Source organism: Sycon ciliatum, chromosome 11, assembly GCF_964019385.1.
Source record: "Sycon ciliatum chromosome 11, ocSycCili1.1, whole genome shotgun sequence".
NCBI classification, from domain to species: Eukaryota; Metazoa; Porifera; class Calcarea; order Leucosolenida; family Sycettidae; genus Sycon; species Sycon ciliatum.
The window spans coordinates 27490031-27511741 of NC_088653.1; the positions used below are offsets into that span (position 1 = coordinate 27490031).

Genomic DNA, 21711 nt, shown 5'->3' on the forward strand with positions numbered 1-21711 from the left:
CTGGCATTCCTGCCTCGACGTTCAGGCATGAACCAAGTGTGGATCGCTTCGGTGTTGATGTTTGATGCCACTTCTGATAGGAGTCGCTCTGTCCGTTCTAGATCTCGCTCTGCAATGTCTACTTCGACGTCCGCGAGGGGAGTTCTGGGGTGTGCTGTCATGTTTGAAAGCGATCCCTGTGCGGACGACATGTCTGGCACAGTATCTGTCAGGTTGTTCAACGCTGAAGTAACCTCAGTAGTCCCCTCATCGACTTTCGTAGTTTTCAAATTCAAATCCGTTTCGAACACTTCAGTGCTGACTGCGGGTTCTCCAACATTTGACCCCACAGGAGTTGCACTCGTACTACATCCAATACTCGAGAGAGCACTCGGGCCGGTGCTGGGCCTGCTGCTGGAGCGTGCCGAGTCTGGCGACTCGTTTTGGACTCCGGTCTGTACGGTAAATTCACCAGGTTGCACTCCGACAGTTGCAGTTGCGCTTGTTCTGGTGTGCGCGGTTCGCTTGGCGTATGTCGTTCTTGTGGCGAGTTTGCAATCTGCAGCGATGTGTCCTGGTTGGGAGCATTTACGACAGGTTGCAGGCCGCTGGCCTTTGTAGCGTACACGAAACAAGTTGTTCGTAGATGTTTTCACATACGACGGGGCGAAGAGAGAATGTGGCGAAGCGGATACCAGTGGCATTAGGGAGGTTCCGGAGTACGATTTTTCGTGCCAAAATCCGTGGAGGCTCTACGGACTTTTTATTCGTCGTTTTCGAGCAGTGAAAAGTTCCGGGGTACGGAACTTATGTGTTTGCCGTCATTGCCTAGGTTACGATCGCAAACACGTCACATTCCCGCGCTATGCCTTTTTATTTTGAAAATTTGTACCGGAATAAAAACTTCCCGCGAAAAATCAATGTTTCTCGTACCAAATTTGTACGCGAAAAATCTTTCTGCACCCGATGGCGCAAAATCTCCATACAAAACATGGTTCGTATGAAAGCCAGTCCACACGGATTCTCCGTGCTGAAAAATCGTATGGAGCACGCCTGAAAAAATCCGTAGCGCCCATACGGATTTTGGCACGGAAAATAGTACCCCGGACCCTCTCTAATGGCGAGCCCTGACTTCGTCTTGACAAATCCATGGCGAAGAGGCCCAACGGCCGATCCAAAGACACCCAGGCTTTCGATAATAACGTCGTCCTGGACCCAGATGGGCACATCGTGAATTTGGATTTCCACGGAATCAGGCACCAGTTCAGTGACGCGCACTTCCACTGACATGAGATGGAAACCGTTTCGGCAAAGTCGTGCCAGAGTGTCTCGGGGATGAAACGTGGCCTTGCTGAAGTTACTGGTCAGCTGCACGAATATAAGGTCAGAGTAGCCATGTTCAATCAGGGCCTCAGCAACTTCGACGGTTTTCGTGTGCAGTGGAACGTGGAAAGTCTCCGTGTTCCTCTTTAGAACTTTCGGAGAGACCGAATTCCAACTGCGATTTTCACCGGACGTGGGCATTTCGGAACGCTCTAACTATCTACTACCTAATTTTAAACTATCCAGTCCCTACCCTGGTCCAGACCGGCCTGCTGCCGGCTGGCTCCTACAAAACCTGCGAAAAACTACGGAGCTCAAAAAAAAAGCTAACTGCCCTGTCTGTAGTCTACGTGTATCATGTTGTTGTAACCAGCACATTGCGGGTCGTTTGCTGTCAAAAGTGGTTGTGATGTCAATCATAGGTTCTGCATCTCGGAAAACTTTTGGTCTTAGCGCCGAGACTCTTTCCTCCAGCAATTTTCTTTTCTTTTTTTGCTCATGTCATTTGCCAACATAGAGCATATACTTCATAAATATTTCAGCTGCTTCTCTTTCCTCTCTGGTGTTTTCTCTGGCCCAGACTGTTCGATCTAGCGGGTGACACAGTTCCTCGTTGTCGCATGCAACTTCTTTGAAACAATAGTGAGTTCAACCCGAGAGTCCTCCCTGGCCTGGCTCGCAAGTTCCAGATCATTGCTCCATGTGTTCCTGTCGCTTTGCCATCTCCGGGCTTGATGTCCCTGCGTGTCTGCGTCCCCCTGCAGCTGCTCTACTTCAGCGTGTAAATGCCCTAGCTGCGTTTGGTAGGCCAGCTCCCGCAACTGGTACTCACGTCGCTCATCAGAAATGCTGGGAGTCCTTGATCCCTCCCTTGCAAGACGTTCGTTTGCAAATTCAATCGACGTATCGTTGTGGATCGTCCTGGTGTCTTCGCCAGCGTCTTCTTTCGCAGCTTCCTCCGTAAATTCCTGCATGAGCGCCGGTGACAAAGACTGGTCCAGTTGACTTCCTCTTTCTCGCCTTCTCTTATTTTTAGGCCTGCCAATGACAAGAAATGTCCTGCCTAGGACAGGAAATGCAGCGCTTCTTACCTCAGCCATCACCAGATCACGGTCTGTTCCAAGTAGCGTTCAAGGCACGATCGCGATCGACAGGCGCGTTTCGTGATCCAGGAAGCATCATTCTACGTCACAGAGCACGCAATCTCACCGCGCATCTTCCAAAAACTGTGATCGGGAATTCAGTCACTTTTGCATCAACAGTCACACAAACAATTATTGGTTGCGCAAGAAGAAGCTTGTCGTTTGGAGTGACAACTAATCACCGCTGCTATTCCTTGTCAGAGTCAACAATACACCTTCTTCTGCGGAGTTTGGCGTAGTGCCCAGGAAAGAGGCGAGCTTTCCTGGGCCGTATTTCAGCATGGTCGAGTGGAACAATTCAAAAAAGTTTATTTCAAGAAAACCCCGAAAGAAAGATGGGGGGGGCATGTCCTCAGCGCTAGAAGAGGTGTTCTACTATCTGCCGGTGTATAGTTCTGGCCAATTGAGGCCGTAGCTGGCTGTTTTCCCAGAGCTTGTAAATTGGCTATTTTCAAGAAAATCATTTGTCGCGTCGCGGGGTGATGGCCTTCGCCTTCTGGGATCCTAGCGTGGCTAAGCGGTACTGCGCCAGGAACTCTTCTAAGGTGAGGCAATGTTGGTTTGATGGAGTTTTGTTCATAGCTTGCTCATCTACGCTACGCTGTGGTGTGACTCGTTTCTCGACCCATAAATAATGTGATATTTCGGCCATTTTCGAGGGGTATACAAGTTTCAAGGTTCCCTTCAGAACTTCAAGGGCTTTGCACAATTGATCTACACCTGAAAGAGAACATACCTGCAAATTTTGACCGAAATCGGAGAGATCCACTTGCACACATACTTTGGTATTCTCAGGCATGCTCTCTTAAAACCCCGCGGGTCTCAGGCAACCCAAAAATGAAACTCATTGAAATGTCCTTCCAAGGTTTATCATGTATTGAGAGGGATTGAAGCAAACCATACCTAGGCTGTCCACTCTTGGTATGCTGAAAAATGCCACATGATTTGACGAACCTCTTAAAAATATTTTCTCCTACTAAGACGAATGTTTTTTGTCTTACTCATTATCAATCTCAAATGGGGTCAAGCCTGCTCACTTTCTGTCTTGCCAGGTTCAAAAGACCTCTCAGCTCTGCAGTCGCTTTGTCGAAGAAGATGAATTGTCTCCCCAGGCATGTGAATCTTTCCACAACGTCAACCACTTCCCCATTGCAGGGTGAATGCAGTGTGCATGTAGGGTTCATAGAGTTTTCATAATGAATTAGCAGGGTGTCACTAACTGAAACTGTCCTGTACTTCGATGTCGTGTTCAGGTTTCTCAAAAACAACAACATAACTGCGGGTCATCAACTTTGCAGAGCGTTTCCTCAAGGACGACCACAAATAGGGACAGTTTTACAAGACTTAAGCGAATATATACGGAGTAAGTGTTCTGTTGTCACATGGCGGATTCAAAGCAATACTGTAAACCGTGAAATTATTGCCATGGTCTAATTGCTGCGAAATTCGCGACCTCGCAGAAATTGCAAAATTTAGACAGCGCGAAAAGGAGATCCATGAAAGGTTTGGCAAGAATGCCACAGGTTTAGCAAGAATGCCATTCTGCAATCGCTAAATTAAAACCCTGCAAACCTGTCCGGATTCTGAAAACGTGAACTAAAAACGCCGTGAAAATTTCACGCTTTACAGTAATAGGGATCTTTAGGTTGACTTGGTTTATTGCTGGCTTTTTGGGATATATTTTACTTACTACCGTATAACTTTAGTGCTTTGCCTCATCTGTACAATGAGAACACATTTTATTTGGGAAAGCGATACTGTAAGGTCTTAATAATATTACGATCACTGATTTGTTCGTTTGAACGCTCTGGCAAGGAATTTTCGGGCCGGGTTTGATCCGCCTTTGGGAAAGTTGTTTTCCAGTGCTATCAGGTTCCGCCTCACGTTCTGTGTGCTTCACTAATGAGTCCACAAAGGACGAAACAGTCCTGTCTGCCAAGTGAGTATTATGATCACAATATAAGTGTAGAAAGGAAAGAAATATGGATACGAGTTGAGAGTAACTCTCCATCACTGCAACCAGATACTCTAATACAGTCAGAAAGTGCAACAACTAGGCACAAAACTGATAGAGTACTGAGACATTCAACGTCCTGACAATATAAGTAGTAATATTATGATCACATTATATTATAAGAGTTCATGATACTGTCTGCTTTGTAGTCGGTCGTTCATGTTATTTGCAGACTGCTTTCCCCATCCCCGGGTTTATGGTATTTGCAGACTGCTTTCCCGATCCCCGTGTTCATGGTATTTGCGTAATGCTTTCCCATCCCCGTGTTCATGGCATTTGCGGGCTGCTTTCCCGATCTCTGTGTTCATGGTATTTGCGGACTGCTTTCCCCATCCCCGTGTTCATGGAATTTGCGGACTGCTTTCCCGATTCCCGTGCTCATGGAATTTGCGGACTGCTTTCCCGATTCCCGTGTTCATGGAATTTGCGGACTGCTTTCCCGATTCCCGTGTTCATGGAATTTGCGGACTGCTTTCCCTATTCCCGTGTTCATGGAATTTGCGGACTGCTTTCCCGATTCCCGTATTCATGGAATTTGCGGACTGCTTTCCCGATTCCCGTGCTCATGGAATTTGCGGACTGCTTTCCCGATTCCCGTGTTCATGGAATTTGCGGACTGCTTTCCCGATTCCCGTGTTCATGGAATTTGCGGACTGCTTTCCCGATTCCCGTGCTCTGTGACTAGTATTTACTTCAAGTAACTAGTACCTGGATCAGACCATCGCGTGGCTGCGAGTGCGCAGCACACAATTTGACTCTGGTGCTAGAACAACGAGTAGTCTTAATTTCTGTGATGCCAGCTTTGCATAGTTGGCAGTTAGGTTAAATTATACCACTAAGCTGCACTGGGAGTCTGATTAGAATCTTCTGGCTGAAACAGCTTGCTGTCTACAGAATTGGGTATGCTGATTATCTAAATAATTTTGATTGGTTCCGGCAATCCCTTGGTTGTTTCAAATAAGTAATTGATGTGTATATGGCAACACTTGTTGTGTAGCTTTGGACTTCGTAGTTCTCGGCTGCAGTTTATTAGTAGAATAGTACTTCAAATATAATATGCATGTTTGCTCGTAATTGGAAAGGCTTCCTGTCTGAAACCTTTCCAAAATGGTACTCGATGTTCCAGTTTTGTGACACGAGAATGGCACGAGAATTAGTGTACCGCTGAGTATACCACTATACACGTGGTCAACACATTGTCGACACGTTGTTGATACTTTTTTGACACGTGACCCCGTCAGCGGTCTGCTTTGTGCCAATGCCACTCGGTAAACGTCGATGTCGCGTACGCGAAATAGTTGAGAGCTGCAGAAGTCGACGAAGACGAACGCGGAGGCCCCTTTCGGTACCCCTGACATGACGGGAAGGAGAACTGCAGAAGTCGAACGAGGAGGCCCTTTCCGTACCCCGTACAGCAAAGTGCCATTGATGCCATTGATGAAAGTCTTCTCAACCTGGAACCTGTAAACGCTGTCGCGTAGGCGGACTGAATGCGCAGGGCACCAGTAGCACGAGGTTCTTAGCTGTGGATGCAGTGGGGACGTTGGTCCAGACCATAGGCCGTGGTCGTCGATAATTGTACGTGTACTAGCAATACACTGCCACTGACGCAATGTGCAATGTACTGCACTATAGTAGTGGTGGTGTTACCCTATGATAATTGCTATGATCATGTGCCCTCCCGACCTCGTGCTACTGGTGCGTTCGGGTCCCGTCATTCGCGATTTAGATGGATCTGTTTGCATTTGGGTGGACATTGCTCCAGTTCTAATTTCTTGCTTTTACGACAGGGCAGCACCAGTAAAGGTTTTTCAGAACCGCTCACAGAGCGGTTTTTATATGGATTCAATAGACATGTACAATCATGTATGTCCATGACCTTTGACCCTCTGTACGTCTACGGCAACAATCTGTACAATGTCATGACTGTATCTTTTGAAAGGTTTTGCATTCCGATTTTCGGAATGTTGTTCGCTTGCCCAAAACGGCATTTTCAGTGTTTTGCAACCCGAAAATCGTATTGGACTTCGTTTCGAAGAGTTGCCATGCAAAACAAAATGAGCGTCAAGGGCGACAAAACCGAAAACTTTTTGCGATTGAGGCGTGCTGGTCCAACGGCAGCAGCGTGTGGTCTCTGACGAACTTCCTAATGATACTAGCAAACCTTGGCTCAGACGAGGCTAGAACTTGTGCAGTCTCCTAGTATCCCACCGAGCCGCGAACAAAGGGGTTGAGCACAAAATAGGAGTTGCCTGAGCAGGATCAAATCCATGTGCAGGTCAAAGCGAATTTGGATGCGGTTTGAAGACGAGGACGAACTGATGGTGGAGTGAGTGATCCAACAGCTGAAGGCAAGGTTGGCAACCTACTGTCTTGTACTGTCAGTAGGCTCCATGGCAGAGGAAGATGGAGTGTGAGAAGATCTGGTCAACATGGGGAGATCAGCGAGAGCAGCAAAAACCAAAACTACACACTTGGGAAATTTTTAATTTCAAAAAAATTATGATCAGCGAGAGCAGCAGAAAACTAAAATACACACATTTTTCAAATATGGGCTCCCAACCAGGAAAGAGCCGAGAATTATTATATTTTTCATATGGCTATGAATAGGATTAAGGCCGCAGACATCACGCAACTACGTTACTTTTTTGACATGTATTACTGTGTATTTTATAACAAAAATATTATTGAAAACCCAGAATCGATTTTCTCGTTCCTATCATCAGTGGGAAAAAAATACGGAACTAAGGATAAAGCAAAGAAACTGAAGTTAAGTACTTGTTACGTACCTCCGCCCGTCATTCTCACCTACGTCATTCTCACCTACGTCATTCTCACCTTTGGTTCCGTTTGCCTGGGTAGCTACTTGCGCCATAGCTACCCAGGCCAACTATATATTGCGTTGTTTCTACACACTCTCTCTGATTCATTGACACTCTGACTCATTGACACTCTGATTCATTGACTCTCTGATTCATTGACTCTCTGATTCATTGACACTCTGATTCATTGACTCTCTGACTCATTGACACTCTGATTCATTGACTCTCTGACTCATTGACTCTCTGATTCATTGACTCTCTGATTCATTGACACTCTGATTCATTGACTCTCTGACTCCTTGACTCTCTGATTCATTGACTCTCTGATTCATTGACTCTCTGATTCATTGACACTCTGATTCATTGACTCTCTGACTCATTGACTCTCTGATTCATTGACTCTCTGACTCATTGACTCTCTGATTCATTGATGCCCTCTCGGACTCATTGACACCCTCTCTGATTCATTCCGTTGTTCTGCTGCTTGTCGGAGTTAACATACTGTAAATAGAAAGGTGTTAGAAATAACATCAAGATACACAATTGCAATAAAACCACTAGAGGAAACGCAAAAAGGTAACAAATGTATTTTTGGAAAACCATGCAGTTTCGCTAAAACACTTCCGAAAGTTCGACTACTTTCTCGACTCCTGCCACCACATTCCGGAAATAATTCCGAAATTCGAAATGCAAAAACTCTTTAGTATTACAGTACAGTACTCGGCAGTTTTTCGAGTTTTATTTTGTTCAAGTAAATTGTTGACGGTTCTTTTTTTGTTAGGACTGTTTTGATATTTTCTGTTTCGCCTATTCTGCAGTTTCATGCGTATAAGTATCTCATTCCAGCCCGTCCCTCATTCTTCCTTCCATTTGGCAAATGCTGGTTTTTATACATTGTATAAATACTCAAAGCTGACCCATAAATGCTCTGCATTCGGAATCGTCACCTGTTGGGTATATTATATTGATGATGAGCTTAGTGGAGGTTTTGGCGAGCAAGCGGAGATCATGACTAAGCAGTGTTATAAGCGGGTAGTTTATTGTGATGCATGTCTTGCATCTCCTATTCATGGCGTTATTAGAGAAGTGTGATGATGATGGGCCGCAGCGGCTGCCGCAGCAGCCGTCCATGCTAGCCATATCTCTGTTGGGCCCACGTCCAATACTTGCAGTTCAATATCCAACGATTTAGCTTGTTTCTGTTCTTGCAGAACTCAATTCAACATTTTGTTCACAAAGCTGTGACAATGCACCAACAGGAGAGTTTACTTGCAACACTGGGTATAAATGTATCGGTGCTTTATGGAACTATACATGCCACAGTAAGTACCTACTGTTAGAACACCACTCTATACATGCCAAAGTAAGTATCTACTGTTAGAACACCACTCTATACATGCCAAAGTAAGTATCTACTGTTAGAACACCACTCTATACATGCCAAAGTAAGTACCTACTGTTAGAACACCCCTCTATACATGCCAAAGTAAGTATCTACTGTTAGAACACCACTCTATACATGCCAAAGTAAGTACCGACTGTTAGAACACCCCTCTATACATGCCAAAGTAAGTACCTACTGTTAGAACACCACTCTATACATGCCGAAGTAAGTATCTACTGTTAGAACACCACTCTATACATGCCAAAGTAAGTACCTACTGTTAGAACAACCCGTTGAAAAGTGAACAGATTTATCAGGGTCCCTAGACTTAGGACCTAAGTCGAATTGTGTTGGTCCCCCGTCTCCCCTACCACAAAGTTTAGACTTGGGGAGTGGTTTTAACCCTTTAGAGTTTCACACATACATGAACCGGTCGAAAACGACCGGTTCGACTGACGTACTTAGAACTATGCGGGATGCGTACTCGCTGGTGCTACGAAGCTGCCGCTATGGCCAAGTCTGCCTGACACCTCCGCGTTCCGCTTGAGTGCACACATGGCATGGGTTTACATTTGATTTTTTTTGTACTGGGCCACAGGAAGTGTTCGAAAGCTTCCGCCATGGCGCACAAGAATTTATCTGTTGACGAAGCGCTTGCCGCTGTGTTTTCTCATTCTGGATCCGCCGCGCACGATGAAGACTCTGATGGCGAGTCGTCAGGTGGCCTGCCATCAAGCGAAGAGTCAGAGCTAGACGATGCTCTCATCTACGACCATCCAGTTGAAGATTTGGTCTCTGACGGCAGCGCTGATGATGGCGAAGAAGAAGCTTCAGAAGAACCGCTTTCAGCTGGCTTGTCACGCTCCTCAGCTGACTCGAGTGACACATCAGCTGATTCCAGTGAAGAGGACGAGGCGCGCCCGCGACGCGAGAGCAGAGCTCCCACACGGCAGAGAGGACAAACTCGAGCTCCGCGTGCTCCTCGTGGCGGAGTTCGCGGAGTTCGCGCTGCAGGCGGCGGACGTGGAAGAGTTGTGCGCGGAGGTGCCGCAACCGCTCCTGTGCAGGGCGAAGACAATGTCGGCGACTGGGATAGTGATGATGAGTGTCCTGACCAGCCTGAGTTTCGTCCTGCCCGTGAACCTGGCTGCCATTTCCCAGCTGATTTTGCGCCTGTGAAGGAGTTGGATTTCTTTCAACTTTTTTTCACACTTGGCATCGTTCAAGCTATTGTGGAGTTTACTAATGATAATGCTGGTATACACATCCTGGAAAAACCATCCTATCAAGATGACCATGGCGCTTGGAAGCCCACGGACACAGCGGAAATTTATGCTCTACTTGGCCTGACAATTTACATGGGTATTGCTCGACTGCCACATCTATCTCACTACTGGAGCACATCTACTCTCTTTCATGGGCTGTGGGCACGGCATATGATCCCGACCTTTATTCGCTACAAAGCTCTGCTGTGTTTCCTCCACATTGTCGACCCCACTACTGAGGATGCGGCTGACAAGCTACGGAAAGTCCGCTTGGTGAATGATCATTTCCAGCAGAAGTGCCGGGAACTTTTTCAGCCTTTCCAAAGTATTGCGATCGATGAACGGATGGTCAAGTCAAAAGCACGCTTCGCATTCAAGCAGTACATCTCAAACAAGCCTGTTCGCTTTGGATTCAAAGTGTTTGCCCTTTGCGACAGTGCCCTGCACTATCTTTATAACTTCAAAATCTACACTGGCCGTGAACATGCCGGCCAAGTGGATCATGGCTTGGCACATAATATTGTTACAGAACTCCTTCAACCTCTGTCTGGCCAGGGATATAAGTTATACACTGACAATTTCTACACTTCTCCTCACCTGTTCTCTGACCTCTTTGAAAATCACAAAACTGCTGCTGCTGGAACCTGTCAGGTCAATCGACGGGGCTTCCCTGCTGTCCTCAAAAATACGAAAACGTTTCAGCGTAGAGCTGAAAGAGGGAAAATGCGGTTTGTACGCGGTGGAGACCTCCTTCACCTACAATGGATGGACAAACGTCCGGTGACAGTCATATCCACTATGCACAGCGCTGCTGACTATGTCAATGTTACAAGGAAGGTGAAAGAAAATAACATCTTGCGTGACCTGGAATTGAAGAAGCCAAAATTGATACATGACTACAATTTCGCTATGGGTGGAGTGGACCTGTTCGACCAGCACGTAGCGACGTACAGGGTGCTGCGGAAAACACGCAAGTACTGGAAGACTCTGTTTTTTGACTTTGTGGATGTAGCTGTGGTGAATTCATGGGTTCTCTTTCAGCAGTGGGTGGCTAAAAACCCAGGCGTCATCAAAATGCCGAAGGATTACAGTCAGCTTGACTATCGTCTTGCAGTTATCCGGCAGCTTGTGAACATCACTGACAAGACCAAGGTGCCCCTTCGAAAGCCTGGACCATCGACCAGCACGGCCAAGTCTCCGAAGAAGCACCATGGCATTGTCAGCACTGGTAAAAGGCGGGATTGCTCATACTGCCGAGATGCTGGAAGGAAAAGCGTGAAGAGTGTTTATGCCTGTTCCGTCTGCACAAATCGGAAAGGCAATCCGAAGCACTACTGCATCAAGAAGAAGCAGAATTGCTTCCAGGCCCACCTGGACGACCTGTAGATTGTGCAGAGTGCATCAGAGAGTAGAACAAACGGATTATCCCCATCAGGCTAACCAGTAGTTGACTGAGATGTTCAGAATACCGCATTTTTTGCTATCATCAAAATTCATTCGATTGGCATTCCATACATAATCGCTCTTTTTCAGTGCAGTTTTTTTTATCTGATGCAGTGTTCTTATAGCTTTCGGAAAAACAAAACTTGTACATACATGATATCAACAGGTAACGCGGTGTGTTATATCTCCCGTGGCATATGCATTCCGTATACTAAAAAGTCAAAACCTTAAAGGGTTAAACCACAGGAATGGCGCGACAAGGCGATGCGACATAGACGCATTCCTGCCACCTTGCAGGGTACACCTAGCGCAAAAGGAGTGCATTAAAAGGTTTAGCAATGATAAATGGACATGCTCAATCTCGCAACCGCAATCCTCGAGTGGGATTATCATTCATATGCTCTGATATACACAAGTAAGAGATTGGAAGCTTTGTTGCAACTCTGAGTTTTCACGTTTTACCACGATCATCAGGCAACTGATGGATCCAAAACGGGCAGCCAGAACATAAGGGAGAGCAAGGTGGGAAATTCTGAGGGGTATCATAAGCGACGCGTATCATAGCGCAAGAGTCAGGTGCAGGCGTGAAGTTGCCAAGTCGTCAGACTTGGAGCTATGCAGCAGTAGCTCCGGCGTGAATGATATAGAAGGGAGCTGGGGACAAATGCCAAATCCAAACATGCCCACACCATTACACACACATACACCCACACACATACACCCACACTCTCTCCCTTTTCACTCTCTCCCTTTTCACTCTCTCCCACCCACACCCTCTCCCTTTTCACTCTCTCCCTTTTCACTCTCTCCCACCCACACCCTCTCCCTTTTCACTCTCTCCCTTTTCACTCTCTCCCTTTGAAACGATTGCACGCATGCGTGGTCAGGCAATATTTACATGGCTGGAAAGTGTGCATTTCTTATGGCATGGAGATCGTGTTTGTAGCTGCTGAATGGGAAATGCATCAAACTGTTTCACCATTTCACGCGCCAATACCCAAACACCTTCATAGTTTTATCTACCTCGTAAGAGTGTGCGACGTCCGCACTTTTACATCCTGGCACTCAAACTGGTCTCCATGTCCGCTCCACTCTGCTACATTCCATGATCACCACATGGAACTCCCTGCCGGCCACAATAATTTGGATAATCCGAAACCCGAGGTGTATTTAGCCGGCACTTTACGCCCATTTCCACAAGTATAGATTGCCTACTGGAGATTTTCTCACTTTCTGAGTAACCCCCTTCTTTACAAGTACCGTTTTCGTTTGCTTCTACTTCTACCTCTTCGCAATCATCTCCTTCATCCGAAGAGAGCTTGTCTGAAAATACTGAAGTCTGTGTGCAAGTCGATCCCTACGATCTAACTGTAAAGTTACCGGTAAGTTCACTTTGGGGGTTAAACCGACTGTATAAAGCCCTTGAATGGGTTTCTGAAAGCAGTCTTGAAATTGGCATACTAGAACCCCACAAAATGGCCAAAAATCACTGTATTTATGGGTGCACAAGTGAGTCACGCCACAGCATACCCTAACAAGTTTCAACCAAAACTCCATCAAGCCAACCTTGCCTAACCTTAGAAGAGTACCTGGAGCAGTACCGCTTAGCCAGCATCCCAGAAGATGAGGGCCATCGCGCCATATAACGCCACAAATGATTGTCTTGAAAATAGCTGAATTACAAGCGCTGATAAAACAGCCAGCTACTTCCTGCAAGAACTATACACCGGCACTATGAGACTGGTCAATAACCAGAAAACATCAATGACAAGACAATACAGAAATTATACCAAGCGAAATTGGAAGAAACGGCACCTCAACTCCTCAAGGTGGCAGAAGCAAGCGCAAGACTCACGGCAGCATGCTCATCCATTCGCAAGGTGGCAACTAGAGTAGTGGGATACGCACTGAGCAGAAGCACGCCACCTTACGGTACATATGAGGTGGAAAAAATCCCAGGGTTGCAGAGGAATCTGCGTATGTGGATCTTGATAGCACACCAAACATGAATAGAAGAAATGAGCTGCGAGTGCAGCATAACAGAGTGCAGAAGGAAATCTGAATCCTGTCTGGACAGCTGGCGTCACAGCATCTTGATAGCTGCATCAGAGAGGTGGAGTGATTTTCGGCCATTTTGAGAGTATGCAAATTTCAAGGTTCCCTTCAAAGCCCCTTTCATGGGCTTTGCACAGTCGATCTACCCCCCAAAGGGAAGCCACCTGCAAATTTTGAGCAAAGTCTGAGAGATAAACTTGCACAATACTTTGATATTCCCAAACATACCCTCTTTTTCCTTTTAAAATTGTACCCTATGGCACATGTATATCACGCCGATGTATTCCTTCTCGGAGACCCCCTTGATTTAGGCTTCGGCCTTTGAGGTATCCCTCCAATAATAATAATATTCAATCCTCAATGTACACTGTTTTTGTCTCTAGTCCTGATTGGTGCAATACATTTTGTCTCTAGTCCTGATTGGTTCAATACATTTTGTCTCTAGTCCTGATTGGTTCAATACATTTTGTCTCTAGTCCTGATTGGTGCAATACATTTTGTCTCTAGTCCTGATTGGTTCAATACATTTTGTCTCTAGTCCTGATTGGTTCAATACATTTTGTCTCTAGTCCTGATTGGTTCAATACATTTTGTCTCTAGTCCTGATTGGTTCAATACCTTTTGTCTCTAGTCCTGATTGGTGCAGTACATTTTGTCTCTAGTCCTGATTGGTTCAATACATTTTGTCTCTAGTCCTGATTGGTTCAATACATTTTGTCTCTAGTCCTGATTGGTTCAATACATTTTGTCTCTAGTCCTGATTGGTTCAATACATTTTGTCTCTAGTCCTGATTGGTGCAGTACATTTTGTCTCTACGGTCCGTTTCAAAAAGATTAGCAATCCTCGCGATCGCCCAGGGAGTTTGCCATCTTACCGCTTGGGCTGCCTGGAAAAACTCGCTGTGAACTCGAAGAAATATTCCACGCGAAAGCATGAAAAATGACAACTCACTCGCGTCAGCATCAGGGCGCCCCTTCGCAACATGGAATGGGGTGATATCATCACGGAGGACCCAGAAACTTCGTGCGAGCAGGTTACCGCTTCGATAACTTCAGCTGTTGCACAGTTTGTCCCATCCAAAGTTCTGGAAACGAGGCCTTCTGATCCGGTATGGTGGATGCCTGAATGCACCCAGACAGAGAGGGAGAAGGAGAAGCGCTGGCGCGACTGGAGAAAACACCCGTATGACCCAGCACTTCAGCAGGCATTCACCGATTCCGTGACTGTAGCGGTCGCCAGGAGGAGGACAGCCTCCGTCGCAGACTTTCAACTGGGTCCCTCAGAGACAAACAGTGGTGGACGAAGTTGAAGAACGTTGCTGGCAACCGCACACAGCCCGAAATTCCCGTAATCGTCGAATCTGACGGCCGTGAGTGGACAACGAGCTCAGAGAAAGCAGAGGCATTCGCTCGCTTCTTCTCGAAGAAATGTAGCATTGCCGGTCCGGACCTTGTGGAGGCTGACCTACCGGACCCTGCTCCCTCAGATGCTCCACCTCTTCGCACAATCCGCTACCGCCGAGAGGCTGTGCGCCGCCTCCTGGCAAGGCTCGAAGTCTCGAAGGCTACAGGGCCTGACCGGTATTCCTGCTCGCGTCCTTAAGGAATGTGCTCACGAGTTCGCAAAGCCACTGTCCAAGTTATTTGCTTTAGGCTTCCGGTCTGGAGTCCAACCTAGGATGTGGAAGACGGCCAACGTGGTTCCGGTCCACCCACAATCTTCCCGCTCAATCCTTAAGAACTATATGCCCGTATCCTTACTGTGCATAATCTCGAAAGTCATGGAAACTCCAGTTAACTATTTTGAGGACTACCATCTGCATCAACATCAGACGCTTTCCAAGCTCTCCGAACTGCCCGGGCAAGCGCTGTGGGCTGTGGAGGGGCGGCTCATATCCTTGCTGTGGACATCGCAGGAGCGCTTATTATTATTATTATTATTATTATTAACTGGTTTGAGGGAAAGAGACATTATTATTATTATTATTAACTGGTCTGAGGGAAAGAGACATTGTTATTATTATGACGACTTTATTCACTCCCAAAGCAGAAAAAGAAAGCTTGAAAGGAGGCATGAAGCACAGCACCGGGATTCATATGACCCAAGGGTGAAGCACCAATCAATGAAGATAAAAGAAAATCAAAAATTTTGATGATAAAATTCATGAGAGAAAAATTCAACTATACCAACTTCGATACTCACATAAAATCACAGTCATGTATAACAGAACTACTCAAGTAGTAAACACCAAGCATGCTGCACATGGGACACTCCAAGCCAGACAAACTCAGACGAGATAAAACGGCATATGCAGAGAAAGAAAATACATGACTGGGGGCATATGGCAGAAATTCACGCCTTTCGGCTCGTCACACAGCACATGATGCACCACAATCATAAAACACACAGACTGAGACACATCGAGACATTACATTATTATTAGTGTTGTGTTTAGTGCGGCCAAGCTTGGCCGTTAATGTTCTAGGTGTAATGTACTGCTGTTATGTGTTATCACGTTGTCTTTCCTTCCTTTCTCCTTTGTTCATTTCTCGCTTTGATTGTTAAAATTCACACTTGTAAATTTCATTTAAATAACCGACGAGGAGACAACAGTCGTAAAATAGCAATGAAAAATATCAATTGTGCACTCATAACCATGTATAAACAATTAAAATGAAACAATTCCAGAACGTTTTCGTGTGACCATCATCAGTGGAACATCGTCACATAGTAAGAATCACTAAAACAACCAGTTATATAGCTAGAGTAATATGAAAAGAAGCGTGAGAATGCAGCACAGCTAGCGGTTATGCATAACGCGTGTAGTGTGAACCTTTGCAGTGTATCTGAGAATGGTAGCAGTAGATGAATGTGGCAGCTGTGAGTGCGTGTGAACAAAGACTGGTGAGTGCGTATTATTTAAAAAGTGTGAGTGCTACAACATTTTCTTTTTGCTTGCATAGAACAGGGTCACGTGTGCGAATATATACAGCTTCCAACACCTGCAACTGCTTAAAGAAATGCGCGCGACAAATAACACTAAACCAGGAATCGTCAAACAACTTACGACAATCCGGACTGGACACCAAATGCTTGTAGATGGCAGACTTGCTCTTGTCGATGTCGAACTCCTCCTTGTCCGTATCACTCTCATCCTCCACTTCCTGTTCCTGCTCACCCTTGCTTTCCTCCTGACCATCCTGTTCATCCCCATCATCATCCTCCATCTCCATCTCCTCATGCCATCGCTTCTTTCCCCTTGACGTGTTCACTGCTGCGCCCGTACTTTCACCTGCCACTACTGGTTCCGCCTTCTCCATTTTTCTCAGTCGTGTCTCCGCTAGTCTCTGGCTTCTCCTCAGATTCGTTTTTCCTCCATTTTCATTTTGTTCTCCTGGTGATCTTTCCGTTACCGCCGTCGGGTTTGTTAACGAACGATCGTCCGGTGGTCTCCCATGCCGTGTTGTTGTCGTCAAGAGTGACGCCAGATTCGTGTGTTGCGCTACTGTTGAGTCCGGTGTTGTATCCGTTTTTGGTTGTGTTGTAATACTGACAGGCGTAGTAGTAGGCAACGGGTGTTTGCGTGGCCTCCCACGCTTTGGGCAGGCAGGGCCGGCAGGAAAGTTCGCTTGGCTATAGCACTGAGAAGGTGACGGCAACGGCGAAATGCATTGACCTTGGCATTAACTTTACTTCTAATGTTACTTACTTGCTGTTGAAACGACAGATGCTTATCTATGATGATGCCCAGGTACTTGGCTTGCTGCGATTGCTGTATACGGCTGTTGCAAAACTGTAGGGCACAGTCTGCCCATACATTGGGTTTCCGTAGCAGCAGGAATTGCATCTTGGATGGGTTCAGCTGTAGTCCACGGGCCTCCAGAAAGCTGCTCACACGCGTCAGATCATGTTCCAAGGTCTGTGTGACAGTAGAAGGGGATGGGTCAGCAGCGTAGATGTTGGTGTCATCTGCATACAGGAGGCAGAGGGATGACTGTAGGCAGGCTGGTAGGCGCCTGGTGTACACCGTGAATAGTGCCGGTCCCAGGACAGAGCCCTGAGGGACACCGCGATTGGCCGTGTATGGGGTTCCAGGTGGTTGACGGAGGCATTTCACTTGCTGTGGTCGGCCGGACAGATAGCTGAAGAACCATTGCAGAACAGCGTTTGACCGTGTCTCACATGTCGGCCTCCTCCACAAGGTGCATAGCCTAGGCATCGATGGTCCGCTGCAGAGATGGCTGGCCTCATACCTGGACACCCGTCCCTTACAGTGCCTTGTTGGAGGGCGTACGTCAGCTACGTATACGACCTCCGCTGGAGTCCCCCAGGGAAGCATTCTTGGTCCAACGCTTTTCCTGGCGTCCGTCAACGACGCGCCAGACGTTCTTGCTGACGGCGCCAGCTTGGAGGCCTATGCTGATGACACAACCTTACAGTGCAGTCACTCCAGGTGCCCGCTGACCGACTGCACGAGTGGGGCCGTACGTGGAAAGTGACTTTTGAACCACCTAAATCCCAGGCCATGACAGCCACCCCCAGATGCGCCGGCTTAGATCTCCCCCCACTCCTGTTTGGTGGCACACTGGTGCCCGAGACAACCAGCATCACCCTCCTAGGTGTGAAGATGGACGCCAAGTTGACCTTTGGCGATCACCTACACTCCGTAGCTACCCGTGCACGCCAACGGCTTGGGGTTCTAAACAGAGCCGCCCACATCCTCACCCCCGCCGGCCGGACGACAGTGTATAAGGCGTTCGTACCACCATTCATGGAGTATGCGCCTCTTGTATGGATGGGAGCTGCGCAGTGTCACCTCCAGCGTCTGAACAATGTTCAGCGCCGCGCACTTCATGCTATCAGACATGGGGCACACCTACCCAGCTTGGCCATCCGCCATATCGTTGCCTCGCTTGCCTGCCTGTACACGGTGCACTACTTGCCTGGTCCTCCGCAGCTGCTTTCTGTTTTGTCACCGCGCCATATCACCTCTGCCAACCCCAGAACCCGCAGCGAGCACGGTAGTGTCAATGGCCATGACCACCAGTTCCAACACCAGCTGCCTGCATCTGCCCCACTGGCGCTGAAGCGCTCGTTCCCACACTGCAGTATCAGCGATTGCAACTCCCTCCCTGCCGCTCTCCTGTCCTGGCCTCCCCACAGCAAGACAAACTGACTCTAGGCAGTCGATTCCCTATGAATAGTATGATGCTATGATAGTTTCTCCCCCACACTCGCTCGTTTTAAGCCTTGGGGGTTTCGCATCTTTCTGACCTGTACAGCTCTATCTTCTTTGTTTTCTTTGCTTTTCGTGCGTGTTTCTGGCCGTGACGCCGAAACCTCAGGTCTAAGAGTCATCAATGCCCCACCATCACTGCTACGTCTCGGCACAGCGCCTGCTCATTACTTGTCAGTTTGTCCTAGTCTCCGTACCATTGTTTTTCCTTATTCTTTTCGAGCTGGTTATGTGAACATTAAAAAAATAAAATAAAAAAGCACAAGTACAAAAAACGTTCTTCCTCGTATCGATATGGACTCGGAGAGGACATGTCGAATGTTGAGGCGCGGCAAGGACCGGTCCCAAATCGTTTCGTGACCAAATAGTTTCTTTGAGCTGTGCTGCAATTTTACACTCACCATGTGACGAAAGCGATATGGACACGGATTCATTCTCGTGGTCATGACTTGGCAAAGCCATGCGTGTGACTCCGACGACATTTTGCGAAAAACAGATGCCTGTAAAGGCTGAGAGAATACGGCGTTGACTCCTAAATTCAAATAAATTGGCGATCTTGAAATACAAAAATAATTCTCAACAGGAAATTGATCGATCGATGTGCCGGTGTCAACACATAGCTGCAGCGCAATGACTTCTATTCACTCACACCGTTTCAGTGTTGTGGGTGTGCTCACATGGCATGAGCCAGTCAAGTGTTAGTCAGTTTGGGAGGAAGCGCAAGCTCCAACAACAAGTCGTTTGTTGCAGCCACCCTCTCAGCTTGATCACCAAAACAATGAAAAAAGTTTGATTTGATAATAGGTTGGGATTTGAACCCACAAAGTCATGGTCAGCAGACAGCATTGATGACCACAAGGCCAAAAAGGAAGGGATAAATCGTGGGTTTTGATCAAAAAATCGATACTTGCTTCCATGGTAAATTGTAAACCATGGGAATAGGCAAGAAACTCTAATTCCTTTACGGCTGGTCCCATTGTTCCGAAACCTTCACGGAACAATTTGCGGTGCTCTAACAAGCCCCTCTATGTACTTTGTTATCCAATTTTTCCATATATTCATACTTTTTAAGACCCAAACCTGATTGCTAATCTTTTGCAAGGGACTGTAGTCCTGATTGGTGCAGTACATTTTATCTCTAGTTCTGATTGGTGCAGTACATTTTCTCATTTCATGCTTTTTTTGTTTCGTGCCGTGCTCGTCATAGTCATCTGTTGCAGTTAACAGTTTTAGTAGCTATTTGTCATGCACAAGCCCATCCAACTTGTGATGCTCAAAGGTATATAAAATAAAGGACAGAATGAAGCATAGGCCGGAAGACCAATTGTTACACACTGGAGCAGTGGATGATGGCACCTGGCACGATTCTTCAGAGCCTGTAGAAGTTTCTACTAACTACCGCGCCCACACCTACTCCTAGAACCTGGGAACCACCAGCTTCCAGTTGCAATGGTCAGTGGCTCGGACAACTCAGGACTACCTACTGCGGTGGTTCCCCTGCAACCCTCATGACCTACGGCATTAGTGAGCTTCTCGTCTGGATTAACGGTTGGAAATTTAGCAAAAGCTGCAAACATAGACGCGGTGCCACTGCTCGCATTTAGCTTTGGTATCATCAACTAGCGACAAATGGAATGAGAGCCACCCTTTGGGTGACAAGTGCGATTGAAATAGGTGCATAGCGAGAGCGACTGTGGATTCCAAAGCGTGGTAGATCTACGTGAACGATTCATCCTCCAACTAATCTAATACATCGATGGTCACCTAGGCCACGTTGACATTACCTTCCTGAACCGGTACAATCGGTACAATCGTGAGGAAATGGTTGTCCACCTTGTTGCATTATGCATTTTCTGGAAAACGTTATGGCATCGGGGCGAACAGATCAGCAGAGTATCTCCACTGGACGTTTTGCCAGAGTATGATGCATCAAACATTTTGTTGTGGAATTATCCACCACCAGACCAGCGCAAGGATATAAGTTGGACTATAATTATTAATTTCAATTCCAAAATGCACAAGAAGTTTACAGAAGAAAAAAGCACGACCTCGACCAGGCCAGAAGCAAGAAGAACTGAACACAAGATATTGAAAACCCTTCTCCTCAACAAGCTGCATCACGTACAACGGAAAACAACTGGCTGCACCAGCGCGTGCATCAGCGCGTGCACCAGCGCGTGTACCAGCACTGCACCAACGTGTGCACCAGCGAAATCAATATCGAAAGTACGTATCAATCATTACATTACGTACAACATGCGCAAGAGGGTTACTCTACTTCACCTCTCCCCCTGGTGGTATGCCAAAGAAAATACCACCACAAAAACTAAATAGCGCCACAAAGCAAAACTAACGGAAGCGCTGAGGGGGTGCAAGCGAACCACGCTGACGGAGGCCATATGGGCGAAACTGATACGGAGCAGGATCATCGGCAGGGGCTCGAAGCGGCACATAATTAGGATCACGGGGATAAAACCCAGACCCAGCATCAGGGACAGCACCCGGAGCAGGCACATCAACAACAGCATCTGCAGCAGGCACATCAATAACAGCATCTGCAGCAGGCACATCAATAAGAGCATCTGCAGCAGGCACATCAGCAACAGCATCTGCAGCAGGCACATCCGCAACAGCATCTGCAGCAGGCACATCAGCAACAGCATCACGCTTCAGCAGTTCAACATCCACCACTTTCTCACCACCAGCAGCACACGGCGAACAGTGGCGCACAAACTGCTGACATTGGGCAGCCATGTTCGGGAAATAGCACTTCGAGCGGAGGAAGCGCCATGTACCCTCCCAAGACGCATGACCACAGTTCACATGAGCAGCACGAACGACATCGGACTCGAGTGAACTAGGAATAACAGGAATGACGACTGCATCATTGGGCGGCAACTTCACACTTCGACACAGCATACCATCATGGACTACGAGCTGTGACTTGACCTTGACAAACGCAGGATCAGTAACTGGGTCACCATCGATGACTTGCTGGCGAGTCGAAACAATCCGAGGATCTGCATTCTGAGCAGCAGATACTCTGT

At 47.1% G+C, this 21711-nt stretch overlaps 1 protein-coding gene across 1 annotated transcript in view; it reads left to right on the plus strand.

Annotated features, from left to right (window-relative positions):
* Positions 1–2002: 2002 nt before the first annotated feature.
* The window catches only part of LOC135827264 (nidogen-2-like), a 51934-nt gene continuing 32225 nt past the window's right edge, over positions 2003–21711 (plus strand). Inside the window, exons 1-2 of the mRNA XM_065339792.1 lie at positions 2003–2105; positions 8492–8602. Of these exons, the coding sequence (XP_065195864.1) occupies positions 2003–2105; positions 8492–8602 (214 nt within the window). The remainder of the gene's footprint in view (positions 2106–8491; positions 8603–21711) is intronic.